This window comes from Marmota marmota, unplaced genomic scaffold (genome assembly GCF_001458135.2).
Source record: "Marmota marmota marmota unplaced genomic scaffold, marMar, whole genome shotgun sequence".
Taxonomy (NCBI): domain Eukaryota; kingdom Metazoa; phylum Chordata; class Mammalia; order Rodentia; family Sciuridae; genus Marmota; species Marmota marmota.
Genome location: NW_026000026.1, coordinates 84,780,233 through 84,800,375, shown reverse-complemented (window position 1 = coordinate 84,800,375; position 20,143 = coordinate 84,780,233). Strand labels below are relative to the sequence as shown.

At 38.8% G+C, this 20,143-nt stretch overlaps 1 protein-coding gene across 3 annotated transcripts in view; it reads left to right on the top strand.

The window, feature by feature from the left end:
• The window catches only part of Megf10 (multiple EGF like domains 10), a 162,440-nt gene that overhangs the window by 105,989 nt on the left and 36,308 nt on the right, over positions 1-20,143 (top strand). For 2 of the 3 annotated variants that reach the window (XM_015486552.2, XM_048811820.1), the window contains exons 7-11: positions 1,145-1,265; positions 4,989-5,125; positions 11,555-11,767; positions 18,362-18,536; positions 19,912-20,032. In XM_015486552.2, coding sequence (XP_015342038.1) covers positions 1,145-1,265; positions 4,989-5,125; positions 11,555-11,767; positions 18,362-18,536; positions 19,912-20,032 — 767 coding nt within the window. The remainder of the gene's footprint in view (positions 1-1,144; positions 1,266-4,988; positions 5,126-11,554; positions 11,768-18,361; positions 18,537-19,911; positions 20,033-20,143) is intronic. The other variant, XM_048811821.1, reaches the window with a different exon arrangement.

Sequence of the window (20,143 nt, the reverse complement as noted above, 5' to 3'; positions counted from 1 at the left end):
GTTCTGCTCTTTGTGGCAATTAATTAGCTGGATAAAGCTGGGTGGATTTATTATCTTAGAAAAGAGGAAAGGAGGACTTTCTATTACAAATAGTTCATAATAAAAAGATTAACTTGGTTATTTAATACCCACGGAAATATGTTGCTTTGTGGATATAAAGATATATGTATCACATCCATGTAAAATAAATGCAAATACCTTAATTTTTTTTCTGGAGAACATTGAAACAACTAGTTAACCTCCCATTACTTTCTTTATTTTGTGGGAAAGGCATTTTTAAGTTTGCTTCCATTAGCAAACAGAATAAGAGAATTTGCCATAAAAAAAGAAAAAAAAAAGTGAGAGAGAAAAACCTTGTTTCCTTACTGAGAAAATTACACTTGTAAATCACCAAACCAAACACTTGGAAAAAATGCAGCTGATTAGGTAAATACTTCCTGCCAGCAGTGGCAATGTCTATGAAACAGGACTAAAGAAAAAAACTGCAATATCCTGGAGAGCCCTGATTTTCAGAAGAATGGACGATCAGCTCACACTATTTAATTGGTAACATTGCTTTTATGGATTTTCATGAAGGTCACAGTTGAATAGGGGTGTGTGAAACTTGGAGTGGCTTCACAGGAGAGCAAAAAAGACAAAGGCTTGGAGAAGAAGGTCCTTATGACATAGGTTAAAAGAATGGACACTTGTCAGTCTGGAGAAGAGAAAATTGAATATTGATTATGAACAATATGTGCCCAAAGAGGGTGATATGCAAATATTTCTACAATCTTTGAGGTTAGAACAAACACACTAACAAAAGTAGACTTACCTGTAGTGCAAGTTCTTTGTAAGAGTTTTATGGACAGTTCCTGTCACCAATGTATGTTTGGCCATTTTACTTCCAGGTGCTCTCAGGTAGGACAGATTTCCCTCGAACTGAACAGGTTTCATTAGAAAGTACCCCCAAACAAGAGAAGGACTAGGTGGCCCCTCAAAGATATGTCAGCCAATATGATTAATGTTCTTGGAATTAATTAATGAATAATAATTGAATGGAGAAAGTTTGTAGGTTTTAGGGTCCTGGGTACTGTTATATCTGTGAACCTGAGGATGATGTGGTTGGGTAAGTAATGGTGTCTTCTTTTATACTTTAATCCCTCAGCTGTGAAGATCTCTGTCCTCCTGGCAAACATGGCCCACAGTGTGAGCAGAGATGCCCCTGTCAAAATGGAGGAGTGTGCCATCACGTCACTGGAGAATGCTCTTGCCCTTCTGGCTGGATGGTGAGCTTCCTTTCAACCCCCGCACCACCCCCCAAAGTCACCCGATCCAGGACATTCAAGCAAACACCCTGTGGAGGACATTAGTGCAAAAGAAAGTAGCAATGATGGTTAAAGGTTCCAGAATTGAAATTACTTATTAATTTAAAAATTCAAATCCTTTAGTCCAGAGAAGGCAGAAGGTAATTTAGTCCTAGACTTGAAGCACATTAAGGATCCTTAGGGAAAAAAATAGCAGCCATCTGTCCTGTATTTCCCCTAAGGATAAAAAGGAGACAAATACCTGGTCTCACACACGATAGCAAGAGCTGAAAAACACTGGAGTTATTTAATAGTCATTTCCATAATTAGGTTTGTGGATTGTGTTGTTCTTTGAGAATATTATTCTAAATGTTATGTGAAAAAGTATTACATAATTTGGTTATGTAAGTCTGGAGACACCCAAGGGTAAAGCAAGTGTACCTCCAGATACCAAGTACTGTAAAACTTCTCAGGGCCTTTGGTGTAATAATACAGGGGGAAGCTATGCTTCACGACACTTCCCAAACTTTGACCATGACCCTGTTTTCACATAGCAATTTCACAGGCTTAGTGCTAGGTGGAAGACACAACACTAGAACATTGCCAATTAGACTCATCTGAGATCTGGAATTACATTTGTTCTTATCTCTATGGGGTGCTTTATGCACATACCTGCTCGAAGGCAGAAGTATGAATGACCAATGTATGTTTCCTTCATTAATCATTGAGTAAAAAGAGCACTTTGCTTCCCTATCATTGACAAGGGTCCCAGAAGCTTGCAAAGATCTTTGTTCTTGCAAAGATCTCAAGTGACTTCTTAATTGCCAGATCCACTGAGGACTCTTCTGTTCCCATCCTGCTTCACTTCTCAGAGCTTTGACTCGTGGATCACACGTCTTCCTTCCTTAACCTTTTCACCCTCCCCTTCCTACTTCTCTTACTAATGATCTCTTAGTTCCCCTTCTTTTATATACCACTTATTTACAGCATTTCCTAGATTTCAGTCTTATCTTTCTTCTCTTACTGTGAACCCTCTCCAAAAATCTCATACAGACCCAAAATTTAAAAATTAGATACTGATTTCCCCAAATCTTGATCTCCCTGCCCTGAGCCCAGATGTGTATTTGTCACTCTCGTGTTAGACACCTGAGGCTTGATAATTGGAAATTTTCTTTATTGTGGGCATAGAACAGAGAACTGGCAGTCTACTCCCAAGGAACGTCTTGGAGAGTTCAAAATGTCAAGACCACGGGGGCAAGTATACATGGCTATCAGACCCCAGGTAGGGTCAGAAATGGTGAATAGGCCAGACCAAGTCTGATTCTAGAAGCTCAGGGTAGAGAAACTTCATAAGGAAATGAGTCAGAATAAAGGGGGCTTTCACTGAGAGCCTGAGGATGAGGTTAAGAGGGGAGCCCCTGGAGGAGTATGGGGCTCATTCCAGCCGGCCCTGCAAAGTTAATGAAAATAAACTCAAACTGGTCATGTGCCCATGAAGGCTTCCTTAAGGCTACTCCACCTCTAAATTTTTTTTAAATCTGAGTGAAACCCACCACTTTTTTCTCAGTTGTCCAAGGTAGAAATGCTAGATTATCTTTGGCTCCTTCTATTCTTTCATCTCCTGTATTTGGCCTTTTGCCAACACTGGTTCTTGGCAAGGGAAGGATTTTGCTGGAGCGTCAGTGTCCCAAGAGCTCTGTGGATAAGAAACTGCAGGCATTCTGCTCCTAGGACTTTTGTGTAAATACTGTTTGTGGGGTTGCTTCATCTTGAAGAAGAGAAAATTGAGTATTGATTATGAACAACATGTGCACAAAGGGCGCAATATTCAAGTGTTTCTACATTTGGAGCTTTTTCTTTTCAGCTGGGGTGGTCTTGATGTGGGATAGTGGTAACCATAACCTTGCATTGTGTCCCACAGGTGAACAGGTGGGCCCTCTCTCAGGGTCCCCTCCAGCCTGCCCTCCACCACTTCCTCTAGGCTCTGGGCTGCCTCCCTTAACAACTTTCTTTGAACTCCTCTGTGTGTGGCTGGGCTTCCAACTTTATACTTTATTTGTTCTATCATTTTAGGTATCTTTCAAAGGTAAGCACATAACTCCTATTATCCCTACATACACATATATTTCAACTAATAAAAATAATGTCCCCCTTAAAGCTGCTGGCTCACATTAGTCCTTATTCATAAACAAGATTTCAACATCATCCCTGGAGCTTATGTAGAACCATGATGGGTAGTGAGGATTAGGCCCGAGTGAGGATTTACACCAGCACACCCACTCACAGTGTGCAGACCCTCCACCCTCGGCATGGTCCTTCAGTCATGTTTCCACCTTACACTAAGTATAGTGTGCTGTGTTAGAATAGAAGGATTAGAATGATTTTTACACCTGTTTGTGAACCAATTAGGGATTGTGAACTTTTCTTTGATTTTCGGTGCTTAGCACTATGCCCAGCACATAGATGATTCTCAGTTAAGCACTAATTTGAATCATCTCTCAAAGGATTTTTCGGTTCCAAGTGTCTGTAGGAGAACTTTCCCTGTTTGTAGATAGCTAGAAACCACCAGAGGAGACTTAATTAGCACACCAACTGCCTTTGTGGGTAGCCAGTAGTTAGAGGAAATGTATTTTCTTATGCTATCCAGAATAAACATTTACAAAACCATCTGGTGTTTGCTAGGCTCCAATTTCAGAGTGTTCACAGTCTGCCTTTTTTTTTTTTTTTAAGAGAAAGAGAGAGGACAAAGCAGCTTCTGACCATTAAAACCATTGAAAAATCCCTGTTATGGGGGATATGGTATTAACTCTAATTATAACTCCAATAAATACTCTCACCAGCTATAACCCCAGGAAATTAGGAGCTACAAGACCAAGTTATGTAGCTAAGTGGAGTATAAATATTAGAGTATTTCTTTGACTTCTCAGTATAGTATCTTACTCATATCCAAACAGATTTGGAATAAATACAAGGATTGTACTTGACAAGATGGATATTCTCTAGGGTAAGGAGAAATGTCCAATTTACTTTCTCAATTTTTCTTCCTGGGAATAAGCTTTCCTATTGATCTTGGCTCAGAAGTACCCATTGAACCTACTGAAAATAAAAGCTTTTTTCTTCTGAAATAAATGCCAAGGTTCATTCCTGTGCAAGTATTTCTTATGCCATGTGGCTGTTAATTCAGGTACATAAAATTTCAGACTTATGTTTTGTTAGATTTTAAGAAATACAGCCAGTGAGGATGTGTATTTTCTCTGGAACATATGGTAAAACATTTGGATATTCCATTTGCACCAGATGTTGCCTTTTATGTAACGGATGCTCAATAAGTATTGTTGACTTATTGTGCATGTAAGACACAAGGAAGAACACTTAGGAGGATTTATAAATTCCTTAGGTTGTCATAATAATTTGACGTAACTTTATCTGAGGCTTCAGTTTTAAATATGGATTTTTCTTAGGATTACTATTCTGCTGTCTTACAATGTACCTTGAGATTTGAGCTTACCAAGTAAATAAGCCCACTTAAAATTCCTAACATTTATGAGATGATGATCAGTTTATGTGTTTTAATATTCTTTAATTTTCTTGCAGCCCGGTTCCTATCTCCTTCCTTCCCATTCTGTTTCTTCTCTTTCCTTCTCCCTCCTTCCATCCTTCTCTGGCTGGAAGCCCATTTAATTTTCCAAGTCTCTTTGAATACAGGGCACAGTGTGTGGTCAGCCTTGCCCTGAGGGTCGCTTTGGAAAGAACTGCTCCCAAGAATGTCAGTGCCACAACGGAGGGACATGTGATGCTGCCACAGGCCAATGTCATTGCAGTCCAGGATACACAGGGGAACGGTAAGGGACACTCTTGTATTTCTCCAACTATTCATAATGGCATGGAGGAAAAGTTTGGAGTGTCTGGGAAGCATCTTCAGAACCATATGTCTATAACTGTTACATAAGATTCCAGAAGCATCTGTTGAGTATTCATGTGTTTGAAAGATTTTATCCTAATTCAACATGCAGAAACTGAATCACAGTTAATGAACTGAAGATAATGGAGAAGTTGGGCTTGGTGGCTCGTGACTATAATCCCAGTGACTCGGGAGGCTGAGGGAGGATGATCACAAGTTTGAGGTCAACCTCATCAACTTAGGGGGGACCCTGTTTCAAAATTAAAAGTAAAAAGTTGCTCAGTGGTAAAGCACCCCTGGGATCAATCTCTAGTACAAAACAAAACAAAATAACAATAACAATGAAACCCGGAGAGAAATATCATGGAGAAAGGAGAGAGAGAGGAGAGAGAGAGAGAGAGAGAGATCATAAAATATCAGCTATTCAGAACTCAAGATGAATGTGTTGTTCTGAAAAATTGAGCGTTTAGGATGCCATTTACATTTTAAGTATTTTTGGATCAATTGATTTAAAAATGGGATGTATACTTAGGTACCTTTAAAAAGCATAAAGTTTACCTTCCTAAGACATACCATTCTGGTAAGAATATTAGTCATCATACTATGTGATACCATGTGGTGGTGATAGAGTAAGACCCCTGGGACTCCAGGGTTCTCTGACCCACATGAAATAGGAGCAAGGGCTAGCTCAGGTGTTTCTTGCACCATGGTTTGTCATTTCCTGTGTAGGTGCTAAACTGTTACCTCAGGGTTTTGCTCACCCTACTTCTGATTTGCTCTTGATCTGTTTTATCCTGGAAGACTGGGAACTCAAGCTTATCGGATATGTATGTAAATTGGAGAAAAGACTCGACAGACAGAAGGGTATAATGATTAAGAACAAAAGGTTTTGGAACCTGGGTTTAGGCCAGTGTGTCCTTGGAAATGATTCTATCTGTAATGTTCAAGTCGTAATCATACTTTACCCTAAGGGTATCATGAGAATGAAATTAGAAGTTAGTACATTAAAGCCTTCAGGCCTCAGGACAGTCCTGCAGTTGATACATACAGTTGTTGTTATAATTAAATTATGTCTGTGAACTGTATAAAATTAGCTGTCACGGGTTTTGTGATGCCTGTGAATTAAAAATCTCTTTTGCCTCTCTCCACCCTCTTTTTTTCTAACATTCTATTTTATGACTTTTTTAATAAGTAGGGTTTATTTGTTTTTTTCCCTTCCCACATACACTCTGAAATTTCTGATTAAATATATTTCTAAGAACTGTATAATTTTTAAAAATTCCAATTCAGTTTTTAATTGAATATTTCTAGATAAAGAAAAACACTTGTGAACGTTTACTTTATAATTTAGTCACCCTGCCAAACTTCTAAATTAATTTTAATGTTATTAAAACACTAAAATTATTTAGTTGTACAATTCGGTCATCTGCAGATTAAGTTGGCCTTTTTCAATATTTAGAGTGATTCATTTCATTTTCTGGAATTATTGCATGAATTTGAGCCTCTGAATTAGCATTGACAAATCAGGGTCAACTTGGGAATTCTCATCTTCTTCCTAATTTTACTGGAAATGGCTTCGGTGTAATTGCATGTTTGCTATTGGTTGTTAGTAAATTGTCTTCTTTGTGCTTACATACTTTTTTTTTCCTTAGTCCCTATTTTTGTTAAGTATTTTTGCTAGTAGTATCAACTTAATTTTATTAAAAGCTTTTAAAAAATCTTTTGTTAGTATAAATTATATGTTTCCTTTAATTATTTGATGTTATGAATTATTGACATCTAGTACATAGTTATTTGATAACATGTAATTGGTCTACTCAGAATGTGTTTTTGTGACCAATAGCCTAGTTCTAGGAAATATTTTAGGCAGATGAAGTTGTTAGGTAATTTCTGGACCTGGGTAACATTTTATTATAGAAAAATGAGGGAGGACACAAGACCAAGCTGAACCCTAAGTAATATTTTATGTCACATTTCTTGGTCATTAAAAATTTCAATGTAACTGTTTTATTGTCCTTTAAGGATTTAAATTTAAAATTAAAGACAAGAGAAAACAATACACATACAAAACCAGTGAGCTCACACTCATTTGGAATATAGGGGAAGGAAGTAACAGCTAACTGTTAGGTAAATTTTAAAAGCAAGGAAGACAAAAGTTAGAGAGAAAGGAATAATGACAGAGCTTGCTTCTTGAATTATTGCTCTTATAACTACTGTTTTCTAAGGCACCAAGGCTGATGATGGTGTGATTCCTGTTTTCAATGGCTACCCCCATCTGGGTTCTAGAGTGAACATACATACCCACCAAATGACAACAAGCATATTTGTCATTGTGAAAGAAAAACAATGAGTGGCTGTGGGGCAGTTTGTGGCAGGAGGTGTGGGGGAGGAGACCTCAAGGGGCTTGACTTGAGAAGTCAGTGTAACTTGACCACTGAGGTTAGGACAGATGGCTGCTGCTCTGGGGGCAGATCCCACCACAGGCAGTGGCCAGCAAAGCATTCTCAGGATGTGGGGACAGGCTCCTAGCCACAGGGAAGCAAAATACCGCCAAACAGGCACCTTGCAGTTGGTAGAGCTGCATGGGGCATACCCAAATGGAGTCTTTGGGGTTTGCGGAAAAGTCGGGAGGATATTGTGGTGAGGGAATGTAAGGTGGGGGAGTCAATTAAGAGTGAAGGAGAGGATGTTTGCAGATCCTCCCAGAAGTTCTTCTGAAGATGTTAAGAAAGTGTGCCTCATGTTAATGGTTTTATCACAGAATTCCCCTGGCCTTTGATACCCTAGCAATCACATAGGCACATAATGGGTGCTTAGTAAGGATTGGATGGATGAAGGAATCTGTGATTCAATAACGGACTCTGTTAAGGTAGAGCCCCAAGGCAGTTCTGCCAAGCCTGTTCTGCTTGACCCTAAACATGAAGATAAATGTGGATGAAAGGAGGTAGTCAGACATGGAAGCCAGGCATCAGGGAACATTGGTCTTCAGTGGAGGAGCTCTTTCCTGTCACTATAACTATGGAAGAGTTGGCTCCTTCCCAGAGCTTTTGATGTTCTCCCGGAGCAGCAGTTCCAGATGTCAGAAAGGCAGGCATCTGACCCTCTAAGTCTAGGTTAAACGAGGAACATGATTCTCTCACACTAAATTATGATTGTGCCAACTATTCTGGTCACTCTCGGGAGAAGTGTGCTCAAAAGGACAAGGGAGGAAGGAGGATCTGCCACCCCTCACACAAACTCACTTCCTTCCTTTCAAGTTACAATGAGATGTGACATAATTATCAAAATGACTTTGATACAAGTCCGGGATTCCACTGGTTTGGGAATTAGTGTAATGTTTTATTAGTGTAATTCTACTGAGTGCTTATTCATCCTTCCCAATTCCAGGGCATTAGTTGGGATAAATAAAAGTAGATATCAAAAATTTCTATATTTCCATTTTGGTCAGTATTTATTAGTTCTCTTTCATTTCTCTTAAGAAAATGTATTCCCCTTTTCATTGTTTCCTGAGAGAGTTTTTCTCATTCTGTTTGGGGCCACAAGAGCAGTATGAAGGCCTTAAAACATGTTGAGCTTAAGATAAAGGAACCATTCAGAAATGCTACTCCACGATTATGTTTATTTTCATTATGAAAAAAGTCCCATATACATGTATAGGATTATTATACTGTGCCCTTTGAATTGGTGCAATTAAAATAGTAAGTTTTTAAAAGATGGAAAGTGTCTACTTCTAGAAAGACCTCCCGCCATCTTGGTGTGGTAGATAGCCTGAGTATTATTAACAGATGCTGTCACAAGTACAGACTGACCAAAAAAAAAAAAAAAAAAAAGAACCAAGTTGACATGATGGCTGCTTTCGAAAGTAAAATTCAAATGACTGTGTTATGTATTTATAATACAAATTAGTAGTGTGTTTAATTACAGAATGAAAACATAAATATGGGTCAGAACCTGTTATTATGCATTTTTTTCCCAGAGAAAAGGAAATCTCTGCCAAGATATGATAAAATATGCACACTGGTTCCCTGTAATTTGGTGGCAGATACTTTTCAGGCTTTCTATCTTTACCACTTTCAACCACTTCTAGAACTGTGCTTTTTTTTTTTTTAAACAAAGCTGGAGTCATGCAGATAATCCAAAGCTTAATATTTTGGTTTGTCTTCAAATCCATGTAAGAAGAGAAAGCAATATTATTTCACATTGTTTATCTTTCTCCTTTTGTTACTGATTTGCAAGGAAATAAAACCCAACAGGTTGTCAAGTTGTTTTGCCAGCTTTCAGTGGAAACCCTGATGGGGTCACAGCACTGAATCTCAATATTTCTTTCTTTACAGTTTATATCTTTAAGGAATAAACTAGATGACTTGGCTCATTAAAATTCCTTACATGTTAAAAATAATGAGAACCTTCGAAAGCCTGGAGCAGTGGCGCACACATATAATCCCAGCCGCTTGGGAGGCTGAGACAGGAGAATCGCAAGTTCAAAGCCAGCCTTGGCAATTTAGCGAGGTCCTTAGCAACTTAGTGAAATCCTGTCTCTAGGTGAAAAATAAAAAGGGCGAGGGATGTGACTGAGTGGTTGAGCACCCCTGGGTTCAATCCTCAGTACAAGAAAAAACAAAACAAAACACCCTCTGATCTAAAAATAGGTGTACTCGTGTGTAACTCTAAAGAATACTTTGGATTTTACGCCAAGTATTAGCTCAGTTTCTCCAGAACTTCTCTAAGGGTCTAGGAGTGAAGACTTTAACTGTTGACAGGTGTACCTAAAGATGTCTAGAACCAACAAAGCCAAACTTACAAGAGGAGGCCCTTTTCCTTGTCTCCATCACATTCAATATATGCTAGAGCCAGAGGTAACCAGAGAATTCCCAACATTCGTCCTCTGCTCTGAGAATCGTGGTTCTAGCAATCATACCCTGTTCAGGATGTGAGAAACCTTGTAGAAAGGCTGTTTTGAGAATGTTTCTTTACTGTTTCTTTCCAGCATTCTGGAATTTGTTATCATGGTTTGTTGCTCGCATTATACGGATCTGAAAAATGCAATGCTGACCTACATTTTGACTCTGGGTCTCGCATGACCTGAGAGCCACATGGAAAGTGGCTGCTGAGACAAAGTGTACCCTCCTTGTGGTGAATGCTCAGCTAGATGAAACCCTGTCTCCCTCTCCCTTGGCAGAGAGCTCTCCTTCTGTTGTGGAGAGCCCCGTCACCGTCACCTCATCTCGCCAAGAGGAAACTTGGCTAACCCAAGAGCCACTGGCACTTTCTGTGGAGCAGCGATGAATAATTTTCTCTTTTCTGTCATGGTTTCCTCCAGCAACTTAGCTTCCCATCTCACTCACCTTACCTACAGTGAGTCCTTCCACCAGGATGGCGCTCCAATGCCATTAAACAAACAAACAAACAAAAACAATGAAGTAAAGTTTTGAGGTCTGATATTTTTTTCCTTGACCTTTGGCAGCCCTTCTTCATAACAGAGGACAATATCCCACTTGCCAAAAATATTGTTAGGAAACTCCAAGCCTCCCTATGATCTCCTGGCTGGGCTTCCCAGGTTGGAATAGAGGACACCTGAGCTCAGAATTCCCCAAACTTAAAAAGGGCATCTTCATGAGTTACTTAGCTTTCTAAATGAGATACAGTGATTCAACTTTGAAGAGAGTGGAGACACCGTTCAAGTTAAAAATTAATTTCTTTTTTTTTTTCTACACAGAAAGCCAAGAGAATTAAAATTTACTATCAAATTTGCTATCAAGTTTCCACCCCCCCTTGGGAACAGAGGCCGCATGCTTTTAAATTTCTTAATTATGGACTGTGACTAACATTTGGGCGATTGCTTTTCTCCCTTTTTTGGTACCTACTAAAGTACTATGTATGCCTTTGGCAAGCATTAAGTATGAAACCTGCTTCATGTCCTGAGCTCATCATTTTATTTTGCTTTGGTTTATTTCTTCGTTCAACAGTCATACTGTTGTCACTACTGTGTGGCGGAGTAATTCACCTCAATGCTTTTCTACCTATAATGGGAGAATTGCTATATAAGTTCAAAAAGCAATTTTAATTTTTACATCATAAAACCATTTTGAATGGATACTCCCTCTGCCCACCCCAGTATTGGGATTAAACCCAGAGGCACTATATCACTGAACTACATCCCCAATGCATATTCAAATTTTTATTTTGAGACAGGGTCTCACTAAATTGCTGAGGCTGGCCTTGAATTTGCAATCCTTCCGTCTCAGCCTTCAGAGTTGCTGGGATTCCAGTGGTGTGCTTCTGCACATGAGACACATGACCATGAGACGACTCTTTTATTTTCACCTGGCACTGACTAATCTATCTACTGTCCCCATTTCTTGCTTGATAGGTGTCAGGACGAGTGTCCTGTTGGAACCTATGGGGTTCGCTGTGCTGAGACCTGCCGGTGTGTCAATGGAGGGAAGTGTTACCATGTGAGTGGCGCATGCCTCTGTGAAGCCGGCTTTGCTGGTGAGCTCTGTGAGGCTCGCCTGTGTCCAGAGGGGCTCTATGGCATTAAATGCGACAAGCGATGTCCCTGCCATCTGGACAACACTCACAGGTGAGTGTTGGCTGCCCCTGGAAGAATGTGTCCTCTCAAAGTTTTAAATTTAGTTGTCCAGGATTTGGAAACAGGGATTGATAGAGTTTGGCACCCTAAGACCTTTCCTGCCTCTGGGTTGTCCTGGGTAGGAATTAACAAATCCAAGGAGAACGTTTTCACTTAGTGATTGATGACCCATGTCAGAAGTACTAAAATTGTTAGATGGCCATTGGTAGACATTAAATTCTTTTATCTATTAATGGCCACTGGCAAAAATTAAATTTGCTGAGATTAGTAGAACTCTTCCCTGAGAGAGGAATTCTGTGACATGCCCTTAGAAGCAAAGATTCAGTGGAGGAACAAGGGCTTATGCCAAGGTTAGGATGCAAAAGATCATAAACCCAATCTCAGTGCAACATCTTTTCCTTAACAACAAATCTATGCAAGCAAAAGGGGCTATAGAGAGGAAGTGGGAGTGTAGAAATTTTTTGCAAGTGTTTCACATGTGGTTGTCACCTGGGAAATACCTTTCCAGGATTGATTACTTTGACACACAACCCACAGGGGTCTGTTAGCTCAAAAATCTCTTGAAGAATTTTAGAACAGGAAACCACAAACCCACTCACCCTACTATATCTAGTCTGCCCCTGAAAATATCTCCCCACCAATTCTCTTCTTTTTCTTCCTCTAAGGACCAGAAACACATAACTTAGAATTTGGGGCCTTGTTTGCAGACTTCTGGAAAAGCTGCATGTGACTGGAATGTAGTACATTATATAGAAGTTCAGATGTTACTAGAATTACTTTTATTTGCATTCAGCACAGATGTTGCTTCATTTATTAACTGAAGAAAACTCATGGCTGCATGGAATCCCAAATGCACAAGAGTTAAAAGTAAACAGAAATATGTGGACAGTCTCTCTTCTTTAATCCATTGTTAGGAACCAAAAACAAAAACCAAGCAATAACAACAACAACAACAAAACCCTTGTAGTGTGTGTGTGTGTGTGTGTGTGTGTGTGTGTTTATGGTAGAATATGTTTAAGTGTGACATATCAAAGAATTGTATTCTTAATGTGATTCAAATAACTTTTTGTAAGCCGCATTAATCAACTTCTGGTTTTGCTCATTGGAAAATGTTGTCATTCTTTACATGACAGGCTTAGGTAAACATTTGGGAGGGTAATATTTAAGAAGGTAATTGGATTAGAGAAAAGTCATAAGTTTGACTTCCTTTCCTACAGTATAAGATTTGTTGCAGTGAGAGGTAAGTGTCCTGTAGTATTAGCCAAGAGCATTGTCTAGTGTGCTTTGCTGTATGTAGATACAGCTGAAGCATATAGAACAATAAACCTATAGAAAGAAAGAGCTCTGCTATGAGAACAGTTGGAGAAACCGAGATAATATTGATAGTGGCAAGATGCAGGTGGAGAGTTATTTGATTGATGCCAATCCTGTGATAATTGTGACACAGGTCATGTGTAACTAAGTATGTTTGCTTTAACAAAGTGTGTGAGATTATCTACAATCATATAGATCAAACAACATGAAAATCTGTCTAATAATGTGTATAAAATAGAAGATTTTAAAAGTCTATTTTTTCCCTAAATCATGAAAGCTGTTTTTGAAGATTAGCTTTTACACATTTCTATTAAGACACATTGAATATTGATTATATCGTTCTATTTTTTTGAACTCACAGTTGTAGCCATTCGTTAATTCTTGTATCTTGACTATTCATTAGTTCTTTTTCTTGTGGTTCTAGGGATTTAACAAAGGGTCTCACACCATGCTAGGCAAGCACTCTTCCACAGAGCTCTATCTTGAGCCCTTGCTAATTCCTTATATGTTGAACTTCCATTTAAAATTCTTGGAAACACAAACAAGTTCCCTTCAAACCAAAGGCATGAAATTCTTGTTTTAATTGAAAGTCTAACTTGTTCACTTACCACTTAATCAAGCAAGCTGAGCTGTGCTGTTACATAATTCATGATATATATTTATCCTAAAGCCTTTCATTATAACTATTGAGAAAACTAATGCAATTTAAATTAATACTTTACATTGTCTTTAGGTAATTTTTTTTCCTTTTTTTTAAAATTTTTTATTTAGGTAAATTTTGATTTCTATGAATCTACATATTGATATATATTGTGGCCATATACTTGGGTAGGGGTTTGTATTGATTAGCTTTTGCTGCGTCGTAAAAAAACAAACTCCCTAAACTTAGCACAAAACAACATTTGCTGATGATTTTCTGATTGGCTATTTGGACTGAGCTCAGCTTTGTGGTTCTTCTGCTGGTGCCCCTGCAGCTGGCAGGATGACTGGAAGCTGATTGATCCTGGATATTCTTACTCACATGTCTGACATTTGGCTGGGTGATTGCAGTGACTGATCCATACATCTCCAGCATCTAGCAGGGCTTTTCTACATCATGACTGGCTTCTAAAAACAGCACTAGACAGGGCAAGCACCAACATGCAAACATATTTCAAGCCTTGGTTTTGTTATGTGTGCTAATGTTTGTTTATAAGACAAAGCAAGTCCAAATTCAATATGCTCCACCTCTTGATGGAAGAAGTTACAAAAAACTTGTAACTATTTTTATTTTGCAATCAATTATAAAACTGAAATGACTTTGAATGTATTTATAACTAATATTGCTACTTTGAATTTTAGCACTATTGTTGAACCTGAAGACATTTCACTGTGACTTTTCAACTTAAAACTAACTTTTGTGGTGGAAATGATTTTTAACAATAAAATAAAATTTGATATTTAATCAAAAGCCTTGTGGGATATGTATATTAGCTCTTGTTAATAAGGACATTCAATAGCCATTGGCAATCAGGATGTGCCTCTTAGTAAATGCCACCTAATTGCCATTGCCTTTGAGCATTAATAACATCTAAGGAAGTGAATTAAAGGAAGTTCAATGACTCATTCTGTTTAAGCCAGGATTATACAGTCTAATACTAGGACTCTTGCTATAATTTAGCTATTAAATTGAAAACTTACTAGAAAATGTGTATTAAGTTATATCTGTATATGAAATGACAAATATTCCCCTATGTGTATAATCCTATTTTTATATACGCAAAGCAATCTGTTCTTTAGATGGAAAACAGATATTGAGTGTATCACCCTTCAACCTCTAGTCTGCTGCTCCTACATAAACAGGTAAATCTCATTACCAATTAAGCTGCCTGCATGAGAACACATCAAATGCCTCCAAAGTGCTCTGGCTTCCTACATCTAATTACAAATTGCAGAATACTAATTTTGGTGTCAATCAATCTGAGAACCAGTGTGCTGCATTCCTACTCACTGGGGGGCATTGAATATCAATTTCTCTGTCTGCCTCTCCCTCAGTTCAATTCTCTGTCCCCATATTATCTATTTTGTTTAATATTTATGCCTAAGTTGTGAATGTAAACCAATGTTTCTCACCAAAAATGTCCTTTTTTATAGTATAAGGTAAACTACCTAATCCATCACTTGAAATATTTTCTGTTCCTCTTTTTAAATGTAGGGCCTTATTGAAGTAAATTTAAATTTGTCTGTGTTTGCTTGCAGGGGCTGATGACCTCTTATCAGTGCAAAAGCCAGAACTTTAGCTATTCTCTTTCATATCTAGTTCCCCATGCAGGCTGCTAGTGAACTTGCTTTCTTTGGTATAAAAACCGAACAAACCTGAGTTTAAATTTGATTCTGTCACTACCTGTTTGAACAAATCTTACACTTTCTAGGCCTCTATTTCCTTGTTTATAAAATGGGATCATGCATTATGTCCCCGGAGAAAAGATGTGTCTGAAGGAGGGTCCGAGGAGTTCCTGGAGAAAAGGAGAAACTTGACTTAGGGCCAGGGGGGTTCTTGGCATTCCCGACAAGAAAGAATTCAGCATGGGCCAGTCAAAGGCATAGACAGAGCTTTCTTTAGGACAGTAGACACATATTTAAGGGAGAATGGGAACAATCTCAAGAGATACCTTTTGGGTAAAGCAAGGAATACATATTCAAAGGAGAATGCAGACCCATCTGCAGAGGAAGAGACAGCAACCTACTGGTGTGAGTATTCACATTTATAGAGTTGCTAGGAGCTGGTTTAGAGGTGACGCCAGGGAAGAGCTCTACAATTTCACACCAGTTTTCCCTATTTTTGCAGATTGCCCTCATATTACAAAGGCATGTCACTCAGGAGTTGCAGGTGTTTATAGGCCCTATCTGAATTTCAGTGATTCATGGGCACTTCCGTTGAGAACCAGTCTCTCTCTCACTCTTTATTCCCAAATTATTATTTCAGTCACGAGAATGGGATTAAATAATGCACATGGAGTGTTTATCAGAGTGGCACCCATTCAGAGCTCCATAAATAGTAGCTGCTGGTCTGTGCATTCACATATAGTATCATCATAGATACCACAGAAGTGTGTTCTACAATAAGTAGCAATTCCTTTTAATACTAACTTTAGGGGAAGCCTCACTTTATATGCAGGTACGTTGATTATTATTTAGCATTGCTCAATGGCAGAGATGTCAGAGAGAAGCAGATCTGTGTCTGAAAGTTAGATCTGAAGTCAGATCTGCTATACATCAACTTTCATTTTCATTTATTCACTCAGACTTTATGGTATGCTGAGGACAGGGAGAAAAATAGACTGAATTCTTGCCCTCATAGAACTCATATTGTAGAGGGGAAGGAAGTTGTAAAAGTAAACATAAGATTACAAATTGTGTAAAAGGGAGATGAAGAGAAAGATCAGAGTGCAATAAAAGAGAAGAACCAGAGGGACTTCATTAAAATTTTGGGTGGGGGTGGGGGTGATGATGGTTGGAGCAGACCTCTTTGAAGAAGAGATGTGTAAGCTGAACCTGGCAGGACAAGGTGGAGAGAGATAGGCAAAGAGTAGGGAAATTCCCTTCCAGCAAAACAGACTATCCCATGGGAGGTCCTTAAGTTGACAATACTTGATGCTTTTATAAGCTAAAAGGAACCTAGTGTGGTCAAACATAGTAATAAAGAGGGAACAATGATGAAAGGAGAGGTGGAGAAGAGACAGTGGCCTGATGCTGAGTGTCACGGCTATATTTAGGGGACCATGTATCTGTTTTGACAGGACGTTATATAAGTCTGAGCTCCCTATTCACTCTTTAAAATGTCCTGGTTTAAACAATAATTAAATAGTTACACTAGCTGTATTAAACCATGTGGATCTTGTTCTAAGTGAAACTTTGAAGAGTTTTCAGGAGAATGACATGTTTTCCTGTTTAGGGAATGAGTCTGTGTGCAGCAGGGAGAAAGGATATTGGGCTGATCAGAAGCTGGGGAGGTCTGGCACTGGCATGGAGTAGAATAGTGACATTAAAGAGGAAGAGATGTGGATAGATTCAAAATGCATTTTGGCGTTGGAATGGATAAGTTCCAGTGATGAACTTTTTCTACTCCCAAGAAAGCATCTCAATTACAGAATTGCTTTTGAATGTTTCTTTAGGCCATATTTTATGAGGATGTTTATGATGGATGCCCAGGTTTATGCCTATGGGCCTTTAGTTGAAGGGGGGTCTAAAATTTAAACAAATTTCTGAAATTTAGGATGAAACCATCCAACCTATAGGCTTTTTCTGAAGAAGGAGGAGGAGGAGGAGGAGGAGGAGGAGAAAAATAAAAGTAGAACATGAGATTATGGGTTGTGGCTGAGACCCTTGTTTGACAGATGAGTCATTGGGCCAGGGGAGGTGTGTGCCTTCACTAAGGTTACTGAGGCAGTGCAAGAAGTGGAATTACATCCTCAGCCTTCACCCCTTCTAGGCCATCATTCTTTCCAGGAGTAAAGAGTCCATGAGCAGTCCTGTGATGAGAGGTCATTTAGCAAATTCTGGATGCCACTCAGGACTTTGCAATTTGCCTTAATTAAAGGAAGGGCTTGAGTTCCGTCAGGGGAGGAAGATCGTCTTTGAACAGGCTTCCAGTTGTCCACAGAGCTAGTGTGACTGTTAAGGTTTTCTTCTGGGGGGAAGCACATGTGTTTTGGTCCAGTGTGCCACAGACTGCTCTATTGTGTCAGACTCACGTCCACGTGCATCTTAGCACAGCTGATGTGTCCATTTGCTCTGGAGCAGCAGCTGGCCGCCTGGCCCGGCAATGTGGCTGCTGTTTCAGGTAGCAACAGCTGCTCTGCTATCAGGTAGAGGGAGCTGAGTGGGAAAACAGATTCACAAGGCCACGGTTTCTGGAGATCCTTGGACTTCACACTGGTTAACTGATGAGATATTGTCATTGGGATGGAGTTCTTCAGTGTTTCTCATAGAGATGGCTTCTTATTGAATTGTTGCATTCAATTTTAGAAACTTTAAAGAATTTCAGATGAACAGATGGAGTTGTAATAGTCATCATTCTAGAGCATGATGTTGATTTCATACATTTCTGCAGTATCAATTAGGTTTCAGCCAATTAATTACATCACACCAAGCCTGGAAATGAAGTTTAAATTAGTGTGCATGGAATTACCCACACATCCTTTAGTGATCATGGCTAAAGCAACATTTGCATGGGCCTTGGGTGTCATGTTTACCCCAGAGTGATTTGTTTCTTTTATCCACGTCTTTCAGCTGTCACCCCATGTCTGGAGAGTGTGTCTGCAAGCCGGGCTGGTCGGGACTCTACTGTAATGAGACATGCTCTCCTGGATTCTACGGGGAAGCTTGCCAACAAATCTGCAGCTGCCAAAATGGGGCTGACTGTGACAGTGTGACTGGAAAGTGCACCTGTGCCCCAGGATTCAAAGTGAGTGACTTGGACTCTAGAGGCAGGAGAAGAGGGATGTGGAGCATAACAACAGCATGATTTGTACAACCTGCTGTAAAGTACAGTGAATGTGCTCCAGTCATTCACATCATGAATAAGAAGAGAAAAAGGATAAAGTATGAATAGAGACATAAGTAATGACCTTGGAATGATGATGAGAAAGCCGGCAAAACTCTCAACATGTCATTAATATTTAATATATGAATATACCAGGAAATATAATGCATTATAATTATTCCTTAAGTAATTATTTTGCTATGCTTTTATAGGCAACAAAGAAGTTTCTTTTCCAAGTAGGTTAGTTATTATTGTTGACAGTTATTCTTTTAATTCAATGAAATTTGAAGACACAACATACATCAAGTTATCATTTATTATGTATTAACATTCTTTTTTTCTATTTTTTATTTGTTTTAATTAGTTACACATGACAGTACAATGATCTTGAATGTATTAACATTCTTTAGTTAGTTGCACATAGTAGTTAGGTTCCTTTTTCCTTTGAGAACCAAGACTCTACAAATATACCTGTATGCTAACACAGCAGAATTTTGTCTATGGTTTCTAGGGTTTCTTACCTATAGTTTAGGGATCTTTGTTTTAAAGGAAAATGTGTTGTTTGGAATTATTTCCTCCCATTTTAAAGAAGAGAACATGGGACTGTGACAAATGTTTATGGTATTCCTGAACTCATCATGTGGAACTGGCAGGTCATGCAGTCACAGAGCTGAAAAGATCTTTTCAGGGTTTGCTAACCTATGTCCCAATTCTTTGAGCCCTTAATTAGCCTTAAGAGTCCCCCCTTTATTTTAATTTTTTTAAAGATATGCCCTCCAGTCACCTTGGTAGTAAGCCAATTCTGTGTTTAATGCTGTCAGATAAATTGAATTGCCCTGCTAGCTGAGTGTGTTCTATTTCTTTGTTTCACCCACTACAAACATTACATATTATACAAGGATGTCTAGGAAGCATTGGGAACTAATGGATAGTTCATATTTATGCTTGTATATTTACTGGTGGTAATTTTACAGCTACAATTTGTTTTTATTTATCGACTTGTCTGAGCAAGGACAAAAGGTTTATTTTTTAGTTATGCTCTGAAGGCAAATCTCATGAAGGCAGCAGACTTTTGGATCCCATTTAATATTCTATCCTAAACAGAGCACCAATAGTATTACTCTTGCATCTCTAAAATTTATATAGTGGTGACATTATAGCAACTTTTAAAAAATGCCATGTGTTAAAATTAGAAAGGAAGCATAATTAGCACCACCATGATATACTTTTGTTTATTTGTGTTGTCCTGATTTCAGTCAGCAAAATTGCCTGCCTTTTGCTATTTGTGCCTGTTTAGGGAAGTGACTGCTCTACCCCATGCCGGCAGGGCACCTATGGGATAAACTGTTCCTCTCGCTGTGGCTGTAAAAACGATGCTGTCTGTTCTCCTGTAGATGGGTCTTGTACTTGCAAGGCAGGTAAGACTGGGTGAATGAGTTTTTTTATTTAATCCTGGTCTTGTTATCATCTAAAGTCATGGGATAAAAATCTTGAAGAGGGTTCTAGCTGTAGTTGCATCAAAATTCAGT